At 41.0% G+C, this 19,406-nt stretch overlaps 2 protein-coding genes across 9 annotated transcripts in view; both read left to right on the forward strand.

Moving 5' to 3' along the window:
* The window catches only part of PIR (pirin), a 101,434-nt gene extending 88,774 nt beyond the window's left edge, over nt 1-12,660 (forward strand). For all 8 annotated transcript variants that reach the window (XM_078064572.1, XM_078064573.1, XM_078064566.1 and 5 more), the window contains 3 exons: nt 739-821; nt 7,361-7,427; nt 12,367-12,660. In XM_078064572.1, the coding sequence (XP_077920698.1) occupies nt 739-821; nt 7,361-7,427; nt 12,367-12,479 (263 nt within the window). In that variant the 3' untranslated portion in view covers nt 12,480-12,660. The remainder of the gene's footprint in view (nt 1-738; nt 822-7,360; nt 7,428-12,366) is intronic.
* A 63-nt stretch (nt 12,661-12,723) lies between these two features.
* The window catches only part of VEGFD (vascular endothelial growth factor D), a 37,615-nt gene continuing 30,932 nt past the window's right edge, over nt 12,724-19,406 (forward strand). The window contains exon 1 of the mRNA XM_036107294.2: nt 12,724-13,615. Coding sequence (XP_035963187.1) covers nt 13,526-13,615 — 90 coding nt within the window. The 5' untranslated portion in view covers nt 12,724-13,525. The remainder of the gene's footprint in view (nt 13,616-19,406) is intronic.

Here is a 19,406-nt window from a genome sequence, read left to right on the forward strand (position 1 = left end):
CATCCTGAAAACACCCCCCCCAACACACACAGCATTTAGCACAGAGCCTTGTTCATAGTTCACTAGCTATCCCACTTACTTAGTTTTCAAGGGAATTACTCTCTGATTCTTTAATGAAAATATATTTAGCTCCTCCCAATGAGATTTGAGTTATTTGTTTAAAAGGAATCTGAGGGGTGCCTGGCTGGCTCAGTCGGTAGAGCTTACAACTCTTGCTTCTCAGGGTCATGAGTTTGAGCCCACGTTGGGCATGGAGCCTACTTAAAAAAAACAACAACAGGAATTGGCTTTGCTCTTCTTTGGATTTTCTCATAGTACTAAGCACTTATGGGTGCTCCATAAATACTTGTTGGCAGGAATTAATGATGGCATTTACTAATTTTCCTAAGTATGCTTAATTCTTATGAGGTATGTATAATTTGCTCAAGGAAGCATTCTTATTAGCATGTAATCCTGAAGACTTTGCTTATTAATTGAACTGTTAGACCTGCTATCAAAAGTATAAGTGGAAACATGATGCAGGATTCACCTCCCTGTTCTTTTCTACATTGGAAGCCAGCCAGTTTCAGACTTTAATACTTGCAGATATAATCAACCAAGAGATTTAAGGAGATTCCTAAGTCTCTTATGTCTGAAGTTAAAATGAATATTACAGTGCTAAGGAGTTAACCACATTTGTAACCATGTGATAAATGTACTATAAAGAACGTTCGATTTCATGGGTCATCTTTTTTATAGGGCCTGATGATGCACAACAAAAAATAGAACCTCATCACACAGCAGTGCTGGGGGAAGGTGACAGTGTCCAGGTGGAGAACAAGGTAAGTATTAAAAATCGTTAATTTTCTTAAATTGCACTTTCTACTAGTTTACAGGTAAATGCCTAAATCTCCAGTGCAGCTGGAAATTTTTCTCTCTTTCTTAGGCAAAGAAACTATACCCCACGTTTATTATCCCCTTTCATTAACCTCTTTATTTCTATTGGTTTGTTTTAAGGTTTTCTCTATACCCATTGCTCATCTTCTGGACTCACCTGAAGTCTCTGTTGTTTACCCCTAGACATTTGAATCTGGAGGCAACATGTCTTCCTTGTTTTCTTTCTTTAGACACTTGATTTATTTTATTTTTAGACTAAGCGAAAATGGATCCGCCCTCTGGGAGTATAAATATAGATCTCCATGCTTACTCACAGAGAGCCCTTTGCAAGTCAGCCCCATTTCGAACCGAGAGGAGCATATGATGCATTTCGTAGTCCCTCTTGTGTTGAACCCCTGCTTCTTAGGTAGAGTTTCTGAGATTTTAGGAGTCCCCTTGCCTAGTTTCTTCCCTGGCTCTCTTTCATTCCCTTGGGTGATTCTCTTACTCTCTTGTGAGCCTGCTAAGCCAATCTGATGGCTTTGTGTCGTTTTCATAAAGAAGATTGAAGAGACAATTGTGCAAAAGCCTCTGACAAGCTGAATTTTTCAAAGTACGGATGAAAACTACTTCAGTGTGTAGATGACTGGTGGAGAGGCAGGCTGACTGCCGTGTGGCGCTCTGCCCCTGGGGTTGTAGAATGCAGTGGATTTGAAGTATTACTACATCCTAGCCCACTTTTCTGGCAGCTCACCTACTGCTGCTTTAGTCATCCATGGCACCACCATGAACTAGGAAGTAAGTAGAAAAAAATCCTCCAGGGCACCAGAGAAAATGCAGATCTTGGGGTCCGTGCCCTCTCTTATTAGGTTGAACTGTTTGAAATTGCTACTTTTGACCTACGGAAATGACAGTTTCCTTTGTGCCGACCCCGTGCAGGAAAGAAGCATGGAAGCTACACATAGGCCAGAACCTCCTGATAGCAGATTTGTTTGTAACATTATCCAATTTAACTTGACACCTCCGTTCTTCCTGTAATCTAGCAGAGGGCACATTGCAAATGAGAAGGACTCGGAAGCTGGAATGAACCGCCAGAAAGTTGCCGAGGAGAGCCAGAAAGACAGGAGGCAGCTGGGAGAGCCAGGAGTTGGCGAAAATGTCAGTTCACTGGCTCCAAAGGCACCGTTCTGTTGTGGGCACTTCTGTCATTAATGCTGTATACGAGCACAGCTGGAGCAGCAAGGCATGAGAATGATTTCTATGAAAAAAAGGATTTTAGAAAACTAGCATTTCAATGGGTGTGTCATGCTTATGTCCGTGGATAGCAGCAAGTCCCTGTAGATTACAATGGAGAAGGAATAGTGAAGGTATCTAGGTAGCTTAGAAAGTTCACTGATCTGAACGCCTAATTTAATAGATAGTCATGTCAGATACATGTTACCTAATGAGGATTCATACTTTAGGCCCGAAGATTCAGGGCACATAACAGTTTCTAGAGCTAGAAAAAGCCTCTGAAGTGTCCTGATTCACTCCATGGCCCCAGGTCAGGGTTATCTGCACTGGGAACTGAGCTTGAGGATTAAAGAAGGAAGATGTGACTTCCTAATGCTCCCCCTAATCCCATTTGCACTGAGTTGTGGTCAAGAATAAGGATTTGGTATATTCCCTGGCTTCCGTCTAGCCCTTTCAGTACTCCTTACTTCTGAGTCTTCCACAATCATGCCTGTCTACCTGGTTAACCAGTGGTATGTGTGGTTTCCTCTAGAGTGGCCAAGCCTCTGGGGCAGGAGAGGGGGGCACCAAAGGGTTGATGTGGATCACGTCTGTCCCCAGGTTTCCTGCTCCATCTTAGCATTTGACTTGTCTTAGGGTCAGCACATTTTCGGCTTCAGGGACCCCTGTCTTCTTGCAGAGGGTGGATTGTCCTCTGTGACTATTACTCTGAAGTCTTCCATGGCAGGTAGCAACTGCAGGGGGCCTGGTTTATGCCAGATTTCAGAGTCTTTAAGCCAGACCGTTGACTTTTTGGAGGAAGCCCTAACTCCCAACAGTGGCTTCAAAATAGTCTTAACTTATTCAGAGTTCTTAGAGATTGGGATCAAACCCATGCTGCACTGGGCATTTAATCCTGGACTGTACTGATGACCCTGAAACAGCCTCAGTTTCAGGGAGTAAGGCTCCCTGTGCTGCTTTGGCCCACAGTTGGTGCTCTGGGTGCCAGGATGGCTCCCTGATCAGGAGCACATTGGTTTGATATGAAAGGCTAGATGTCACCTTGAGAGACATGTCCTATTGAGAAAGTCTTAAGCCTCACGCATCAGCAGATTCACTTGTAGTTTGTCAAGGTAGACAATCGGTTCTTCATTGGCTGCCCCCAAAACAATATTTGAGAGTCACGATACTCTTAACTGCCACCATTCATGGGGAACTCAGTAAATGAATACAGATTAACCTTTTGATTCAAATACAGATCAAAAGACAGAAATAAAACAAAACACCCTATTAAAGCTAGAGACAACTTTTTTGCTTATTTATGGGTAAAAATTCATAACCATTAATTTTTAAAAACTGATAACAGTTCGTTGTTTTATCTTTAAATTGGCCTAAGAAGTGTGAACAGTGAAATCCAGTAAGAACAAATGCATACAATTAAGTCAAGCTAAAGTTCGGTTTCTTCCTGGTAATTGTTTTGAGGTAATGTATCACTATGAAAGGTGTCCTTAAACCAAAAGCATGCCCCTTAACTCATTCTCAGAGTCCTACTGCCATCTCAAGCTTCAGAATCAATCAGACTGTGAGTCCATACTAACAGTGGAGAAGTTATCAACACCTTCAGTGAATCATAGGGCCTTCACCTGGTTATTGATCATTTATTGTTGGTATCAGTGGAACTCAGGACCTATCTTGGCAATAATATTTACGGGATAACAAGAGCAATTTGTAAGAGGAAATTATTCAGTAAACCCAGAAGGGCCTAACTCTGAACTAAGAACTCTGAGAAGGTTCACTGAAGTCAAAGACATGGTCTGGGCTGGAAGTGATCATGATCTTCAGGTGGGGTAACTATACATGAAGCAGTAAGTGGGCTCCCGTTGCCTTTGTATGGGGTCTTTTCATCAAGCCCTAAAAGGTATTTACTGAGATCCTCACAGGGACTCATGTCTGAAACAGCTCTTCATTCTCTTTTCTTGTGCATGATTTTCATCATTTGACATTATACACAAGGTCACCGTAGATGAGGACTTTTCAAGGTAACAGCAGTTGGGACTTTTAACCACATCAGCACTCTACTAAAGTACAGAAAGATGATTAGCTTTCACCAAAGAAGGCTAGATAGGGAAAGAAAAAAAGATACATTTAAGAAACAAGAAAAGGACATCAAACATCTGGTTTAGGGTAGAGGAGAAGGGGCTACTGAGAGGTTAATTTAGTGGAAAGGTCATTAAAGGAAGTGTGGACCATCATTCAGGTTTCTGAAATGGGAATCCAAACTCCTGACCTCCTCAACACCCAGCAGTGAAATCATTTTTCATTTCACATCAAATGTAAGTGTCCCTTTATTATACTGTCCAAATTATAAATGGAAAGTCATCATTTGATCTAAGTAATATCAAAAGAAGCAAAACTCTTATTTTTAAGCTTGATCATCATTCCTAAATGTGTAAACTGGAAGATACTTTGTCATTCACAAAAGGTACATCTTCTGAATTAAGAAACTTACATTCTTGGGACACCTGGCTGGCTCAGTGGGTGGAGTGTGTGACTCTTGACCTTGGGGTTGTAAGTTTGAGACCCATGTTGGGTACAGAGATTACTTAAAAATAAAAACTTTTTTTTTTGAAGAAATTTACATTCTGAGGAGTTGGCACATCCATGACCCAAGGAGGTCGGCCATTCCTCGCCCCTTCTCCCGTAACCCCCAACCCTTTCTCCACCTGCTGACCGTAAAACTCAAGCGTGTCTCTGAAAAAGCACCTCAAATCATTATGCAATGACATCTTCATTCACATTAAATTATATATGATATAGTACCGATGATCAGAACTATTTTTCTAAAATACTTTTCTTTCAAATGTCTTTTGATTCACACTTAAATTTCACCACTTCATAGTCGTTCAGGAATAAAGCTTTCTTGATAACTGCATTTTTTAAGTTGAATTTTTAGTCATTTAAACGTGATGTTGGAAAAAAAAGACATCATTTCCGATAGAAACCCCACCCTTTCCTGTGGGCTTAGTGTATATTATACACAATTTAACTTGTTCATAACCTTGGATCATCAGCATGTGTATTAATTATTGTCCTGAGCTATAATGTATGATGATGTCGGTAGAGCCTGTTGGCTTAACTAAGTGGTCCTAGACTAAGTTTTAAGCTTCTGTGCCTGTTTTACATAGTCTTTTTTTTCATTTCCATCATTGATCTTAAGCTATTTTCTTGTATTGCTCTATAGTAGTTACTTTTCTGTCTTCCAGCTCTGAATCCCTCATAGATCTGAAAACCACAAAGCCTAATTGTTAGCATGATGTCTAAAGCAAGAATAAGTAGGGACTGAGTGTCTGCACTTAGTTTAAAGCAGTAATCTTTAGTATATGGAGTTTATGACATCTCTTTTTAAAATGTGAACTACCAGAAGCCTTTTTTAGGCGTTTTGATTTTCAGGTGAGTTCATGTTAGCATACTGTGACAGCAGGTTGGGTTATGGATAGGTAAGGTGATGATGTATAAATAAATAGAGCCTGGAAATGGTTAAACAGAGATGTTTTTTAAACACGAAGAACTGATTAGTGCACCCGCTGGGTGGCTGTGCTAAATGACTCCAGCCCTGGGACTGTAGGGAGTAAGTTACGACTTTTGCAGAAACCGTTCTACCCCAGCTTGCCTTTTAATACTTTAAAGTTGGAGGCAGAAGGAGAAATCAATTTCAGTCCTGTACAATACGAATTTTTTTTTAACTACATGGAAGTTTAAAAAATTATTTATTTTTGTTGAATCCAGATAAGTCTTCTGGTACTAGTAACATTATAATGATTTCTACTTAATAAGCTTTGTATTAGAAGTATATAAATATAATATGATGTAGTATAATTATCTTACCACATATTTAGAAGTAATGCTATATTAGGGGCGCCTGGGTGGCTCAGTGGGTTGAGTGTCCAACTCTCAATGTTGGCTCAGGGTTGTGGGAGGGCTCTGCCCTCAGCAGGGAGTCTGCTTGAGATTCTCTCTCTCCTCTCTCTGTCCCTCCTGTGTACGCTGCCTCTCTCTCTCTCATAACAATAAATAAATCTTTTTTAAAAAAGAAAAAAATTAAAAAAAGAAATATGCTATCTTATTAGAATAGGGTGAAGTTTTAAACAATTTTTGAAGGCTTTGTTCTAAAGTTCCTCATCATTATTGCTTTATTATTTTATTCTAAATTAGATAGACTTAAAAGATGCCTCCAAAGAATTATGTAACGTTAAGTTCTCTATTAGTGATTAACAAATCACCCTAAACTCTAGTGGCTTACAACAGTTACTGTTTCTCACAAGTGAGGTGGGGGTTCTTCTTCTGCTTTCTCTGGCATTGCCAGGTCACAGGACATCAGCGATAGTGGGGGTTCGGAGTCATACTGTCAGTGTTCTCTGGAAGGATTCCTGTAGCAGCTTAAAATCTCCCAAATGATCTATAAACGTGTCTTTTTCCCTGCATCCACACTGGCACTGGACATTGTAATTCATACTTCCAGTTTTGGGGAAAAAATCGAATCTTAATTCTAAAGACAAACTTTTAGAGACTTTAATATAATAGGACCCGTTTGGAGAGAAATTTACCTGAGCAGATGTCACCTGGATGTTTTTAGAAGGTTCCATTTAGTGCAACATTTCTGGGTCATATTTTACATTAATAGCAAAAAATGTCAAAAGTAATCAAACCTTACTTTTGGATTTGCATAGATAATGTTCCCTTTTAAAAATTGTTAATGGGAGATTATAAACCCTGTAATACGATAAGCAAATCCCATGGTTTGTCTTAAGGGTGTTTCCGGTTAAAGAAAATCTTTTAATTTGCATTCTCCTCCTTTATCTGAGAAGGTTAATCTTTTGGTGGTCTGGACGTACTCTTGAGTGCTGATTGAGAAGACCAATCATCTTAAGGAATAAATGTTTCCATATTGAGTGTTACACAGAAAATACTTTGGAATTTATATTCAGAATTAGGAACATCATCCATCTGGCCAGCATGTCAGCTTCAAATTATTCCTAATTTGACATTCAGAAATAAGCATGTTTAGGGTGCTGCCTGGGTGGCTCAGTCAGTTAAGTGTCTGCCTTCGGCTCAGGTCATGATCCTGGGGTCCTGGGATCGAGCCCCATGTTGGGCTCCCTGCTCAGCAGGGAGCCTGCTTCTCCCTCTCCCTCTGCCCTTCCCCCTGCTTATGCTCTCTCAAATAAATAAATCAAATCTTCAAAAAAAAAAAAAAAGCATGTTTATTGTTTGATGTTTTCTTCCTTAACTTTAGGATCCTGAGAGAAGCCACTTCGTCCTAATTGCTGGGGAGCCATTAAGAGAACCAGTTGTCCAACATGGTAAGCCTCAAACGATGGCAATTTTCCTGGTTGATTTCTTTTTCTTTGAAAGTAGTATACATGTATAGTATTATGGGGAATAATAGCTGGATTTTTGTCCTCCTTACCTACAAATTCGAAGATTTTGTTTCATTGTTCCATCATCGGAGGAAAATATATACATGGCATTTATTTCCATATTCATTCTCTCCTTCTTTTAAAGGAACAGTTCTTGAATACCTATCACGTGTAGGACATTGAGCTTAGAACTGTAGGGAAACAGAAGTAGTGTTTTGCATTCTGTCATAGGGAACTTCAACTTACAGAAAGGTTTTGTGGCCTGCTGCTGGAATATCATTTTTATCTTTACTAAAAACAACAGTGATTTCAATACTATTTGTAATCCATTGTATTTTTAGTGAAAAATAGGTACCTCTTAAGAATATCTCTTGTGGCAGTTTCTAAAATATTTGAGTCACTCCTTCTTTGTTTAAAAAACAAAAATGAATAGAGGGAACTGTGGTATAGTAGAAATAGGACTTTAGTTGGAGGCAGAAACTCCTGGAATAAGTAACCAGTCACTTCACTTTGTCTTGACTTCCTCATAATATTGTTGTTTTATTAAATGAGGAACATCTAAAAGCACCTAGAATCCAACTTAATATTCATTTTTATTAAGAAATTTTTTTGCCAACTTATTTAGATAACTGCCTATAAAACATGTCTACTTATCTAATTATGAAATTTAGCGTGCCTTAAAATCCCATCGTATTACCTTGCCTTGCGTGAATTCCCAGGTATACACAGTGATTTCAGGGAAAAAAGCTCAGCTGATCATACATTTCAAGAACTACTGATTATTTAAAAAACATTGTTTTTGTTCTATTAATAACTTGAGGGGAAAACATTAAATTATACTCCACCTAGCCAACAGTGGTTGGCCTCCATTTTGCATGCTTCAGTTTCCACTCCAAAGGTGCATGGTTCTAGTTTCCTTTTATCTTGATTGAAGAGCACTGAAATCATTTGTTCTTCTGGAAGAAGCCTGAAGACAGATTGAGAAGGGTCATAATATTTATTCATAGTGGCTAGAATTTAGGTGGGAAAAGGACGTGTGGGATGTAAGTCTTTTGAGTTTAATAATTGCCTCTGCACCAATGATGAGAAATGAGAGTCCGACCAAATGAGGTGACAGACCGAAGGGGTGGGTCTGCTGGGGGCCCCGCCTCCGTTCGTGTTAGGGGAATCCTCTCTCAGAGGCTTGGATCTTGGGAACACTGCATAAGCCTGCACATTCAAACTCGGATTAAGAAGGGAGGAGCAAGATGGTGGAGGAGCAGGAGACCAAACTCAGATTAACCAGACAAGATAGATAAGTGCCTTGACATCTGTTAATGAGAGGCAAAGCATTTTGTTTGGTTTGTTTATTGTGGGGTTTTTTGTTTGTTTATTTTTACTTTTTAAACCCCAGAAAGTTTTTCTTTTACCTGTGTGTGTTTAAAGACAGCCACAACCATCTCTTGGCTGTTTGGGAACCAGTACCAATGTAATGAACTAGCCAAGGACCTTGTTTTTCTTATCAGGGAGTGTCCTTAATGATGTGTCTACAGATTAAGCATGGAATGTCACAGAATGTTGGAATAGGAAACGTCTTTAGCATCGATGTAGTCATGTCCCTTTTTATAAATGAGGAAAATGAAATCACTATATTTTATTTATTTACGTAACAGATACTTGGGTAGTATTTATCATTTACTATGATGGGTCAAAGTGCTTTCCATCTATTAATTCATTTAATCTTCAGGACAACCTTAAGAGGTTGGTATCCTCATCCCCATTTTACAGATGAGGAAGTGGAGGTACAGAGGTTCATTGGCTTGTCTACTGCCACATAGCTGGATTCACAGTCAGGCTGTCTGATTTCCAACCACCCTGCCCTTCTGCTGCTTACCGTGTTGAGTTGACCCTCGCTCTGCCCTCTGGCTTCTCTGTTGGGAAGTGATGATTAGTAGTGGAGCTGGGATTCGAACCCTAGTCTTCTGACCCCATGCTTTGTGCTCTCCACTATACCAGGGTTCTACATAATGAGAGCTTGAACTCACACCATTTTTATTACTCAGGAGGGAGTGTAAAGGTTTAACTAGAGAAAAGATGAAAGCTGTAGTTTGAAAGAGTATTTACAAGATTATTGATGACTATCAAATAATTTTCTTGTTTATAATCCTTACAGTTGATCGATTAAAAAACATATGCTTTCTGGGGGATGTAATGTGCAGCATGGCGACTACAATTAATAATACTGTAGTGCCTATTTGGAAGTTGCTAAGGGAATAGATCTTAAAAGTTCTCATCACCAGACTGAGGCGCCGGGGTGGCTCAGTCAGTTAAGCGTCTGACTCTTGGTTTTGGCTCAGGTCATGATCTCAGGGTTATGAGATTCAGCCCTGTGTTGGGCTCTGCACTGGACGTGAAACCTGCTTAAGATTCTCTCTTCCCCTCTGCCCCTGCCCTCCTCCGTTCTCTCCCCACCCCCCAAAAAAGTTCTCATCACAAAAAAAAAATCTGTAACTTTGTGTGGTGATGAATATTAACTAGACTTACTGTGGTGATCATTTCACGGTATGTACAAATATCAAATCATTATGTTGTACATCTTGAGACTAATACAATGTGTGTCAATTATGCCTCGATTTCAAAAAACAATAAATTTAGTGATATAGTATGCAAAAAAAGAACAAAAGGAAAAGAAAAACAAAAACATGCTTTCTGGTTTTAGTTTTCTTCTTCCTCTTAAGGATTCGAGGAGACAAGCTTCCTCAGCTCGGCTTTTGAAGGCAAGCTTCCAGTGCTTCCCTTGTTTCTCAAAGTGTGGTCCACGGACCAGCAGTATCTGCATCACTGAAGAATAGTGAGAAATGCAGCGTTTCAGACTCCACTCTAGACCTCCTGAAACAGAATATACATTTTAATAAGATTCCCAGGTGATTCACATGCACATTATAAATTGAGAAGCAGAGCATCGTACTGTAGAAAAGTGTCAAAATGGAAGCCCAGAAGTATACCATTTTTTTCAGAAAAATAATCAGGGGATGGGAGAGGTGCTGCACAAATCCAGACTGTAGTGGTATTATGACGTGCAAGAAATTGGTCCTTGGCCCAGGATCTGCTCTCATTTTGAGTTCCATTTCCCTTTCTTCTATGTGTCCTTTAAAAGTTGACTTCTCAGGGCGCCTGGGTGGCTCAGTCAGTTAAGCGTCTGCTTTTGGCTCAGGTCATGATCCCAGGGTCCTGGGATCGAGCCCCGCATCAGGCTCCCTGCTCAGCGGGGATCCTGCTTCTCCCTCTACCTCTGCTTGCCACTCTACTTGTGCTCTCTCTCTATCTCTCTGTCAAATAAATAAATTAAAAAAAAAAAAAGTTGACTTCTCCAAGGTGCCCTCTTGGATTGATTTTGTATATGAGAGCTCTGTCATTCTTTCCTACCTGATATAGTCCAGGTCTCTATCTCCAGATGAAATTTATCTCATGAGCCCCAGATCCATGTTTCTAGTAACACACCAAGCACCTCTGCCAGGAAGCTGTTCTCGTCTCCACTTCCTTCATGTCAGAATATCCAGAGCTGGACTCCTTGTTCTGCCCACAGCCTCCTGTGTCTGGTATCTCAGCTGCCCTTAACAATTCTACCATCAACTCAGCCTCACAGGCCAGATACCTTCTCTATCCTGGTGCCAAAGTCTTTAAAAACTGCAAATCAGATCACATTACTGTCTGCTGAACCCTTCAGTGACTCTTGATCGCCTGCAGAATTATGCCCGAACTTCTTCCCACAGACCACATCCAAAGCCCACAGGGGTCTGGCCTCTTCCTGCATGGCCATTCTTCCCCCCTTCAGTCTCTCCTTCTAGCACTGTGCCCCCATCCTCAATTCGTCCACTTTGAGCAAAACCCAAGTTCAAACGTAGGAATTAGACAAAGGCGCCAACAGGCTGTGACCCGTGGGCCAAATCTGCCCACTGCATGTTTTTGTAAATAAAGTTTTATTGGAACACAGCCATCCCTATTCACTTTCATATAGTCTATGTCTCCTCTTATGTCAACAGAAGAGTTGAGTAGTGGAGACAGACACTGTTTGACCCACAAAATCTAAAATACATACTATCTGGCCCTTTACAGAAAAAGTTTGCCAACTGGTAGAGAAACCAAAATGTGATGGTTTCTTGACTCAAAATGTTTGTAATCTCCTGTTTATTGCCAATGAGTTGCTGCTAATTTTCAAAAGTGACTCAAACCCCTCATATAAGGGCACAGCCTTGTATACTGTGTAGACACCAAAACTGTGACATTTGCCAGTTCTTTGCATCAGATTGGTTCAGTTCTTGACCTCAGCTGATGCTATCAAACTAACAAACACAGGAAATCTTAAAAGTTCCTACCATGAGAAAAAACAATTCTGTGTGTGATGACAGATGTTAACCAGATTTACTGTGCTGATCATTCCACAATATATACAAATATTGAATCATTGTGTTGTCCACCTGAAACTCCACCTGAAAATACAACATAATGTTATATGTCAATTACCCCTCAGTAAAAAAAAAAAAAAAAAAAGGAAGAAAAAACTCACAACTATAAAAATTGTTGTAATGGAACCAAGCCCAAGAATATTTCAAATGAAGAGATGACCATTGCCGAAAACAACTTGCAACAGTGACTTGAGTGGGATGCAGTTGTTTATGTGATTTGTTTATCTGAAGTTTGGTCTTTATAATTCTACACAATACTAGTCAAGAAACTTGTATTATAGTCCTTAGGGATTGGACGCTGCGAAAATCATCTTTTACTGCTCAGATATGCCTGGATTGGTTTCCGATTAAGAACTCCAGAAATATATATTGTTTTAAGTAATAGAAGAAAATATTATCGTCACCCAGAACTTTCAGAATGTCTCTTTCTGCCCTAGGTCCATTTGTGATGAACACCAATGAAGAGATTTCTCAGGCCATTCTTGATTTCAGAAATGCGAAAAATGGGTTTGAAAGAGCCCAAACCTGGAAATCAAAGATTGGAAACTAGTGAAGAGCACCAGACCAGGTCTCCGTGCTTTCTAGAATTTTGCCAGGCATCCATCCATTCAGCACATTGAGTTTCCAAAGCTGAGCCGATGCTTCTAAAGTGATAACACGGTTTTTATAGCAATGCACACGAGATATTTCCTGGTCCATGCAAATAAACCTAATTGTTGCTTCTTTAAAAATCAGTGTTCTTCATTTTGATCTAAGTTATTAAGTTTCTGTTTAAACAAATCATTTTGTGTATGTTTCCCTTTTCATGTGTATATGAATGTTTTGTGATTTTTGCGCACGGGTGAGTTTTGTAAGCATATCTGATTGCTTTCTGCATGTCCCTGGCAGTCGATGTGTGAGCGTCTGAGGTTCCTTCCCGGGCAATGCAGTTTCCATGCAACATTCATGCCTGTGTGCTGGGGTTTCACATTACAGGTTATGTGCGTTAAAGTAACAGCAGTCCTGAGGGTTTGAGTCCGTTTTTAAACCGGCCCTGCTATTGGTAGGGACGCGACAGGATTACAGCCAAGACTTCCCTGCATTTTCTGCCAAAATCGCTGTCAGATTTAAGACACATGCTTCCTCAACCTTCCATGAGGGTTGCGAAAAAAGTTTGAATCCAGAATTGGGTTCCAGCCTTCTGTGGCTGCTGACATTGGTGACCACATCACCTCCTCACAGAGCAACTAGAACCTGGGGCATAGGGTGGAAGGGTTGTTGTTTGTTTTGTTTTTTTTTTAATTTGCTGGACGTGAAGTGAATTTCGAGTGCTTTTTCATATCAAGTGCAAGTCATGTCCACCTCCTGATTATTTTTGGAGCATGAGAGCATTTAAATTTTTTTTTTATCTCTCTCCCCGCATAAGATTGAGCAAAAACGTTCCTTGACTAATTGAAGTCATTTCATTGGATTTTGATCACAACTGATTATTTGTTTTTTTCCATGTGAAGTCTTGGGGTTTCGAACTTTCCTTCTGGAGAATGCCTTTTGAAACAGTTTGCTCTCGCTGCCTGATGTCAACTGCTTGGTAAACCAGTGGATATTAAAATACTCAAAATGTACAGACAATGGGCCATGCTGAATGTTTTCATGATGTCTTATCTGCAGTTGGTGCAGGGCTCCAGTTATGAACATGGACCAGTGAAGGTAGGTGGCTTAATTTTTAGTGTGATGCAGAGTTTTCTTATTGGCTTATACAGAGGACTTTCTTTCTTTGCCCCCCATTTTCCAGACAATATAAGACACTCCTAGTAGTGGACAGGATATATCTTGCGTTGGTTAATGAGTATTCTGGTTCTTAGGCTTACTAAGATTCTTGCCATGTGTGTTTGAAAATGCTGTTTTTTTTTTTGTTGTTGTTGTTGTTGTTGTTTGTTTTTTTTTGGAGATGTAATAGAACATGAATGAGCCTTCTGGGCACTTTTCAGATGGCTAAGTTTCTCCTTAATTAGATATGCAGATGGCACAGTGATTTTCTAATGAAACACTGATTTGTTTTTGTGACACGGATAACTGTGTGGGCCATTTATTCACATTGTTTGTAAGCAGCAAACGTTAGTTTAGTTTAATTTCTTTTGTAAATCGCAAACTGCAATACTTTCTCCAGATAGTTTCTCTCTGGTTTTCTAAAATACCCATAGCTACCATCTAGAAAAATGTCTTCTTGGAAGTCGTTCGGTTTTTGGCTTTTTGAAATGTGTAAAATTCAACAGTAATTGAATCCTTGGTTCTATGGGCAAGCCTCGGAGCCGGATGAGTTGAGAGTAATGCAAAAGAATTAACTGGGATGTTACTTGGCGAGCAATATTTTGCCCAGTTTCATGTATTTTGTAGATTATACTGTTTTCTTCAGCTCTTTAGTTTGAAAATGATTTGGATTTAATTGTTTTGACGGAAGCGGCGCTGAATTGTTACTGATTAAGGAATTTCTGGCCACGAGCAGTCAGATGTGAACTTGAGGTTTTGTAGCCGTTGTTAGGACACGCATTTTCAACAGGGGTGATATCGCCCCCAACAGGAGAAGATTGGTCCTTGGGGTGAACAAGTCTTCCTCTCATTCCATGTGGAGCACAGATGTACATAACGGTGCGTAAACAGACACACAGTTTGTCTGTGAAGGTTGAATGCTGTGCTAGGGGACAGCCACCTTGTCTGGCAGTCTACTCAAGTCTTTCTAAAAAAAAAAAAAAGAAAAAAGGAAAATCTAGCTTCCCAAATTCCACATGCGCTCCGGAGAACCCACAGCTGCTGTTCGGCTCCCCCTCATTGCCACCAGCGTGCGGGCTGCATCTCGATGCCAGATGGTAGGCAGAGAGGAATCCACTGTTGAGCCTAGGTGGCAGGGGAAGAAATTGGACTTGTTCGAAGCAAATAAGACTTCTCAGGCTGTTCAGCTTTTTTGAAGTCCACGAAACTCAGGAATCCTTTAGATGTGCTGGGTTCATGGAAGCTTTTTTTTTTTTTTTTTTTTCCTCTCCAGTGTTATGCATGGATTTAAAAAAATGTTTCCATTTGACTTTGAACGTTACTGCATTGGACAGCACAAGAGGAGATTTTGAATTGTTGGAAAGAAGTAATATGCTTGAGGTTCTTCCGCTCTTTTAAAGAGCTCAGACACCAAGAATTCTTTAGGTGTCCTAGGCATGGTGAGGTTTTGAGTGTTTTAGATGTACTGATCACACATGAACTTATTTCGTGGGGCGGTGGAAGAAAGAGTTTGAATTTGCATGTGACAGAAGACATGTCCTTACACATGGAAGATGCAGCATTATATGCTTAGTAATATACTATCAGCGATTTTTTCATATATGTCTGAGTTTCCTTTAAAAAGTGAAGCTCCATATATTGCACTTCTGTCTACCCAACCCCTAGCTAAATTAAATGTTTCCGATGTGAAGGGCGGGGGTGCCTGGAGTAAGCAGAAGTTTTGGCATAGATGTGACTGGGTAGTGTGAGGGATAAGGAGCTGCACCATATTGGTTATTGGACTTTTCCTTTAGCCCCTTTTTCTTAAGAGAAAATCTAAGAAGAAATATGCTTCTTAATGTTCTTGTTTAAATGAAAATTTAGTATGGAAGTGTATTCAAGATGGTAATGAACACTGGGATATGAATTTATTTTTTTGCTCTGGGAGATAAAAATGTTCCATTTATTATTAGACATTTTCAAGTTCTTCCTTAGTAGTAGGTCCATGAACGTGTTCTTCTCTCCACCCTCCTGTCTTCTAGCCCCCTCTGTTCCTAAATGGATGGCAATGCCAATTCTGTTCCCTAGGTTGCCCTTCCCTTACAGTCCTCACTTTCTGTCCTTGAACATTGTCCTTGTCTTCAGGTTAGACTAGCATTGCCTCTACCCTAATTATACGAGTCTGTGAATATTTTTCCTGCAACAACCATGCATCCAGCTACTGATACCCCAGACGATTGCACTTAATGCCACTGGAGTGTGAGGCATCCTAATTTCATTAGTGTTGCTACTTGTATTTAGGAGAGCTGTTTGGGGTCAGCAGTGCATGGACTTTGTGAACTGAGATAATTCTGTTTGAAAATCTCAACGCAAATCTGTATATACTGTTTAGCTGCTAAGTTTCTCAATCTAAGCAGAACACATTTTCTTCTAGAAACAGGGTTAACCCAGTGCCTGATCTTGGCTCACTGATATAATCAGATTAACCATCTAGATGTGGGATTTATTGGTGTCTGTTTTCTCCAGATTTTTTTCTACAGTTGGGATAGTCCTATATAGTTGCACAGGATGTGCACTGCCCAACTCTAGGAAGCTTTACATAGACTCACATCTGTATGTGATGGCCCTGAGTACCACAGTGTTCACATTCTGGGCAGTCGGTCATAATTACCTATAATTTCCCTGTCCAGTCGTTCACACTGACTGTCTGGCCAGCACTATTTCTGGTTTATTTGATAAGCAGTTCTTGTCATCGGGAATCCTGGCATCTCCTTGAGCACTCCTATGAAACCAGCCTCCATAAATCTTTTCAAAGTCACTGATGCAAACATACCACTAGAGTGATGAAGGAATAACTGCAGGTTATGGTAGGCTTCCCCAACTCTTTTCTGGCAAAATTGGTTTCCTTCTCCTCCACACTACCTCCGAGCCCCCTCTTTCTTCACTGGTGGATGAATGTTGCTGGATGTTGGAGCCATTCAAACTGTATGTGATACCAAGACCCACTGGAACGTCTGAACTTTCATGAGAAGTCCCATGGCCGACAGGACTTCATAAGCTTGGTGTCACGTGCCTTCTCCTGAAATCGACTCTAGAGTGAATTGAATAACAAGAACTGAGGGCACCTTGCTTATTTCACTCCAGGAAGCAGACCCTCCTTTCCCCTCCCTCTTTTCACTTCCTAAGTCATTCACCGGGGAAGTCCATTGACTGTTGCTGGTCACATGGCCCAATGAGTTCTTGTTCACTTTTCGATCAGGCACAGTCCTTGGCACAAAAGACATTTGAAATGTTTTCTATTAACTTCTTCATTTATGAGCCTGTAGCTAACTGTGTTGAATTACATGCTTCTATACACAGATCTGTTCTACCCTAGTCAGTCACTTTTAACTGGTGGTTGAAGCTTTTATATCACCATAGCATGTTATTGGTATTCAGGATACAATAGAACCCACCGTATCTTACATCTTCCTTGTATGACTTATTTTTTAATTTAAAAATCCTGATTTGGACTTGTGGATAAACCTTTATTGTAGGCCCCTACGAGCACTAGGAAAAAAATACCAGTAATGCTAAATGTTGAACGAGTTCCATTATGGAACCCCTTTTGGGAGCAGCTTATAAAACGTAGTTTATGGGATGAAAATACAGTATTTGGACACATGAACCCTTCCATGTAGAGCCTGACGTAAGATCTGGAACTCCTGGGTACATTTATCACTACCACAATTGGCTGGAGGTCCTAGAGAAATAGGGACACACATGACAGTAACCTTGCTTCTGAGCACATTTCTAAACTTAACTCTTTCCTACCACTCGAGATTAGCAGAGAGGGTGGGGAACTATACATAATTGGGAATGTCACTGAGATGAGAGGCAAGGAGACCTTTCTTCTTAGGTGGCTTCCATGCAAAGTCCAGTTTTTTCTCTCTTGGCACAAATTCTTATAATCTCTAGCAAGATACTAGGACATTCTAAAGCAAAGACACACTGAGGCCTCCCTGCATCGTGAAAGATTTGACCGATCATAAGGTCCCAGTTGGGAAAAGATCTCCCTTGCCTCGCGTTAGAACTTAACTGTGTCCGACAGTTCGTTCACTCAGTTGCTGCGTGCCTACGATGTCTGGGCACTGGTGTCCGTGCTGGAAATGCAACAGGAAGGAGGACAGTGCTTCGACTCTCCTGGAACTTACATTCCAATGGCGGGGAGAGGCAGGCAGTAGCAAACCTATAACCTGTCAGGGGTCGTGCCATGGAGAAAATCAGGCAGGAGGGGGAGACACAGAGTGATGGGTGGGGGAGACTTCTCGGATTTGATTTCACTCGTGCAGAGCCCTGAAGGAAGTGAGGGGGGCCGCGGCAACCGTTGTGCACTGGCCATGGGGAGGGCAGGGAGGTGGCTTGGGGGTTTGGGTCGTAGCCAGGGGGCCAGTGAAGCTGGAATAGGGAGGGAGGGGGCGCCAGAACCACAGTTGCTGAGGTTGGCAAAGTAGCCAGGGCAGATCATAGAGGGTGTGGCTGTGTTCCAATAAAACTTTATGGATACTGAAATTTGAATTGCGTATCATTTTCATGCGTTGTGAGATAATCCCCATCTTCTCTTCATTTGTTTCAACCACTTAAAATTACAAAAAAGATAATTCTTAGCTCATGGGCCATAGTAAAATAGGCTGTAGGCTGGATTGGGCCCACGGATCATAGTTTGCCAACCCTGATCTATATCATTACATGATTTTATCTTCTGCATTGTATGTATCGGTACTTGAAATTTTTAATTTGGTATAAGTTTAGTGCTTTGTCATCCTCCACTAGAAGGAAAGCTTTTTAAGAACAGGAACTTGTCTCTTTTTTTTTTTCTCTCCTCCTTCGTTTTAAGAAGTTGCTTATGCTCCTTGGCGTCGGGCATGCGCCCCTGCTCCGGCCCCAGCCGGAGTCCCTCTGCCCCAACGGCAGCCAGTCCAGTGCACCTGCGGCGTGGCCTTCTTACCACCTGCAGGGTGCCCTGAGCATGGGAACTCTGCATTACGTGCTTCGGCATCTCAGTCACCTACTACAAAGCCCGTGAGAGAGTAGATACTAAAAGAAGTGTGTGTGGACTGACTGATGGACAAGGCCTCTGGGATTTTGAGATACCCAGCTTATAAACTGCTGCATTAAATAATCTCCAACATCTACTCTCACCATGGCTTGTCTGATTTCAATTGTTTACATTCGGAAGCATTTTTGATAAGGCAGTAGATTCACCCTGTGCGGTTTGCCTCTGGGGATTAGAGAGGGTTCACATGGCGTTATCAAAGAACCCTACAGTGTCCTTTTAGCCACAAGCCCTCCCGTAAGGTGTTCACTGCTAGGAGCCAGTTACAGAAGGAAGTCCCCTTTGCCCATATTCTAGCCTAGTGGTCACAGAAAGAGAGACAGGCAGAACAGCATTGGGCCACACGGCAGCTCTGGATAAAACACAGACATCTTGATGATTTCCTTCACCTTGGAGATCCCTGAGAAGTGCTGTTCCATGTTTTCATCTGGTGATTGGTGATTTGTGGGGATGTGGTAGATTATGGCAAAGTACTCTGGTTGGATACTTTATCAGTCAGCATAGGCCAGGATTTGCTGCAACGATAAGCACCCCCCAGATCGTGGCAACTCAGAAACAGGTTTATTTATTGCTCATACCAAAGGACCATCCTGGTTAGTTCAGGATGAAACTGGCTGAGCCTCCACATCTTGAATGTCATTAATCACTGCGACAGAG

This window comes from Halichoerus grypus, chromosome X (assembly GCF_964656455.1).
Source record: "Halichoerus grypus chromosome X, mHalGry1.hap1.1, whole genome shotgun sequence".
Taxonomy (NCBI): Eukaryota; Metazoa; Chordata; class Mammalia; order Carnivora; family Phocidae; genus Halichoerus; species Halichoerus grypus.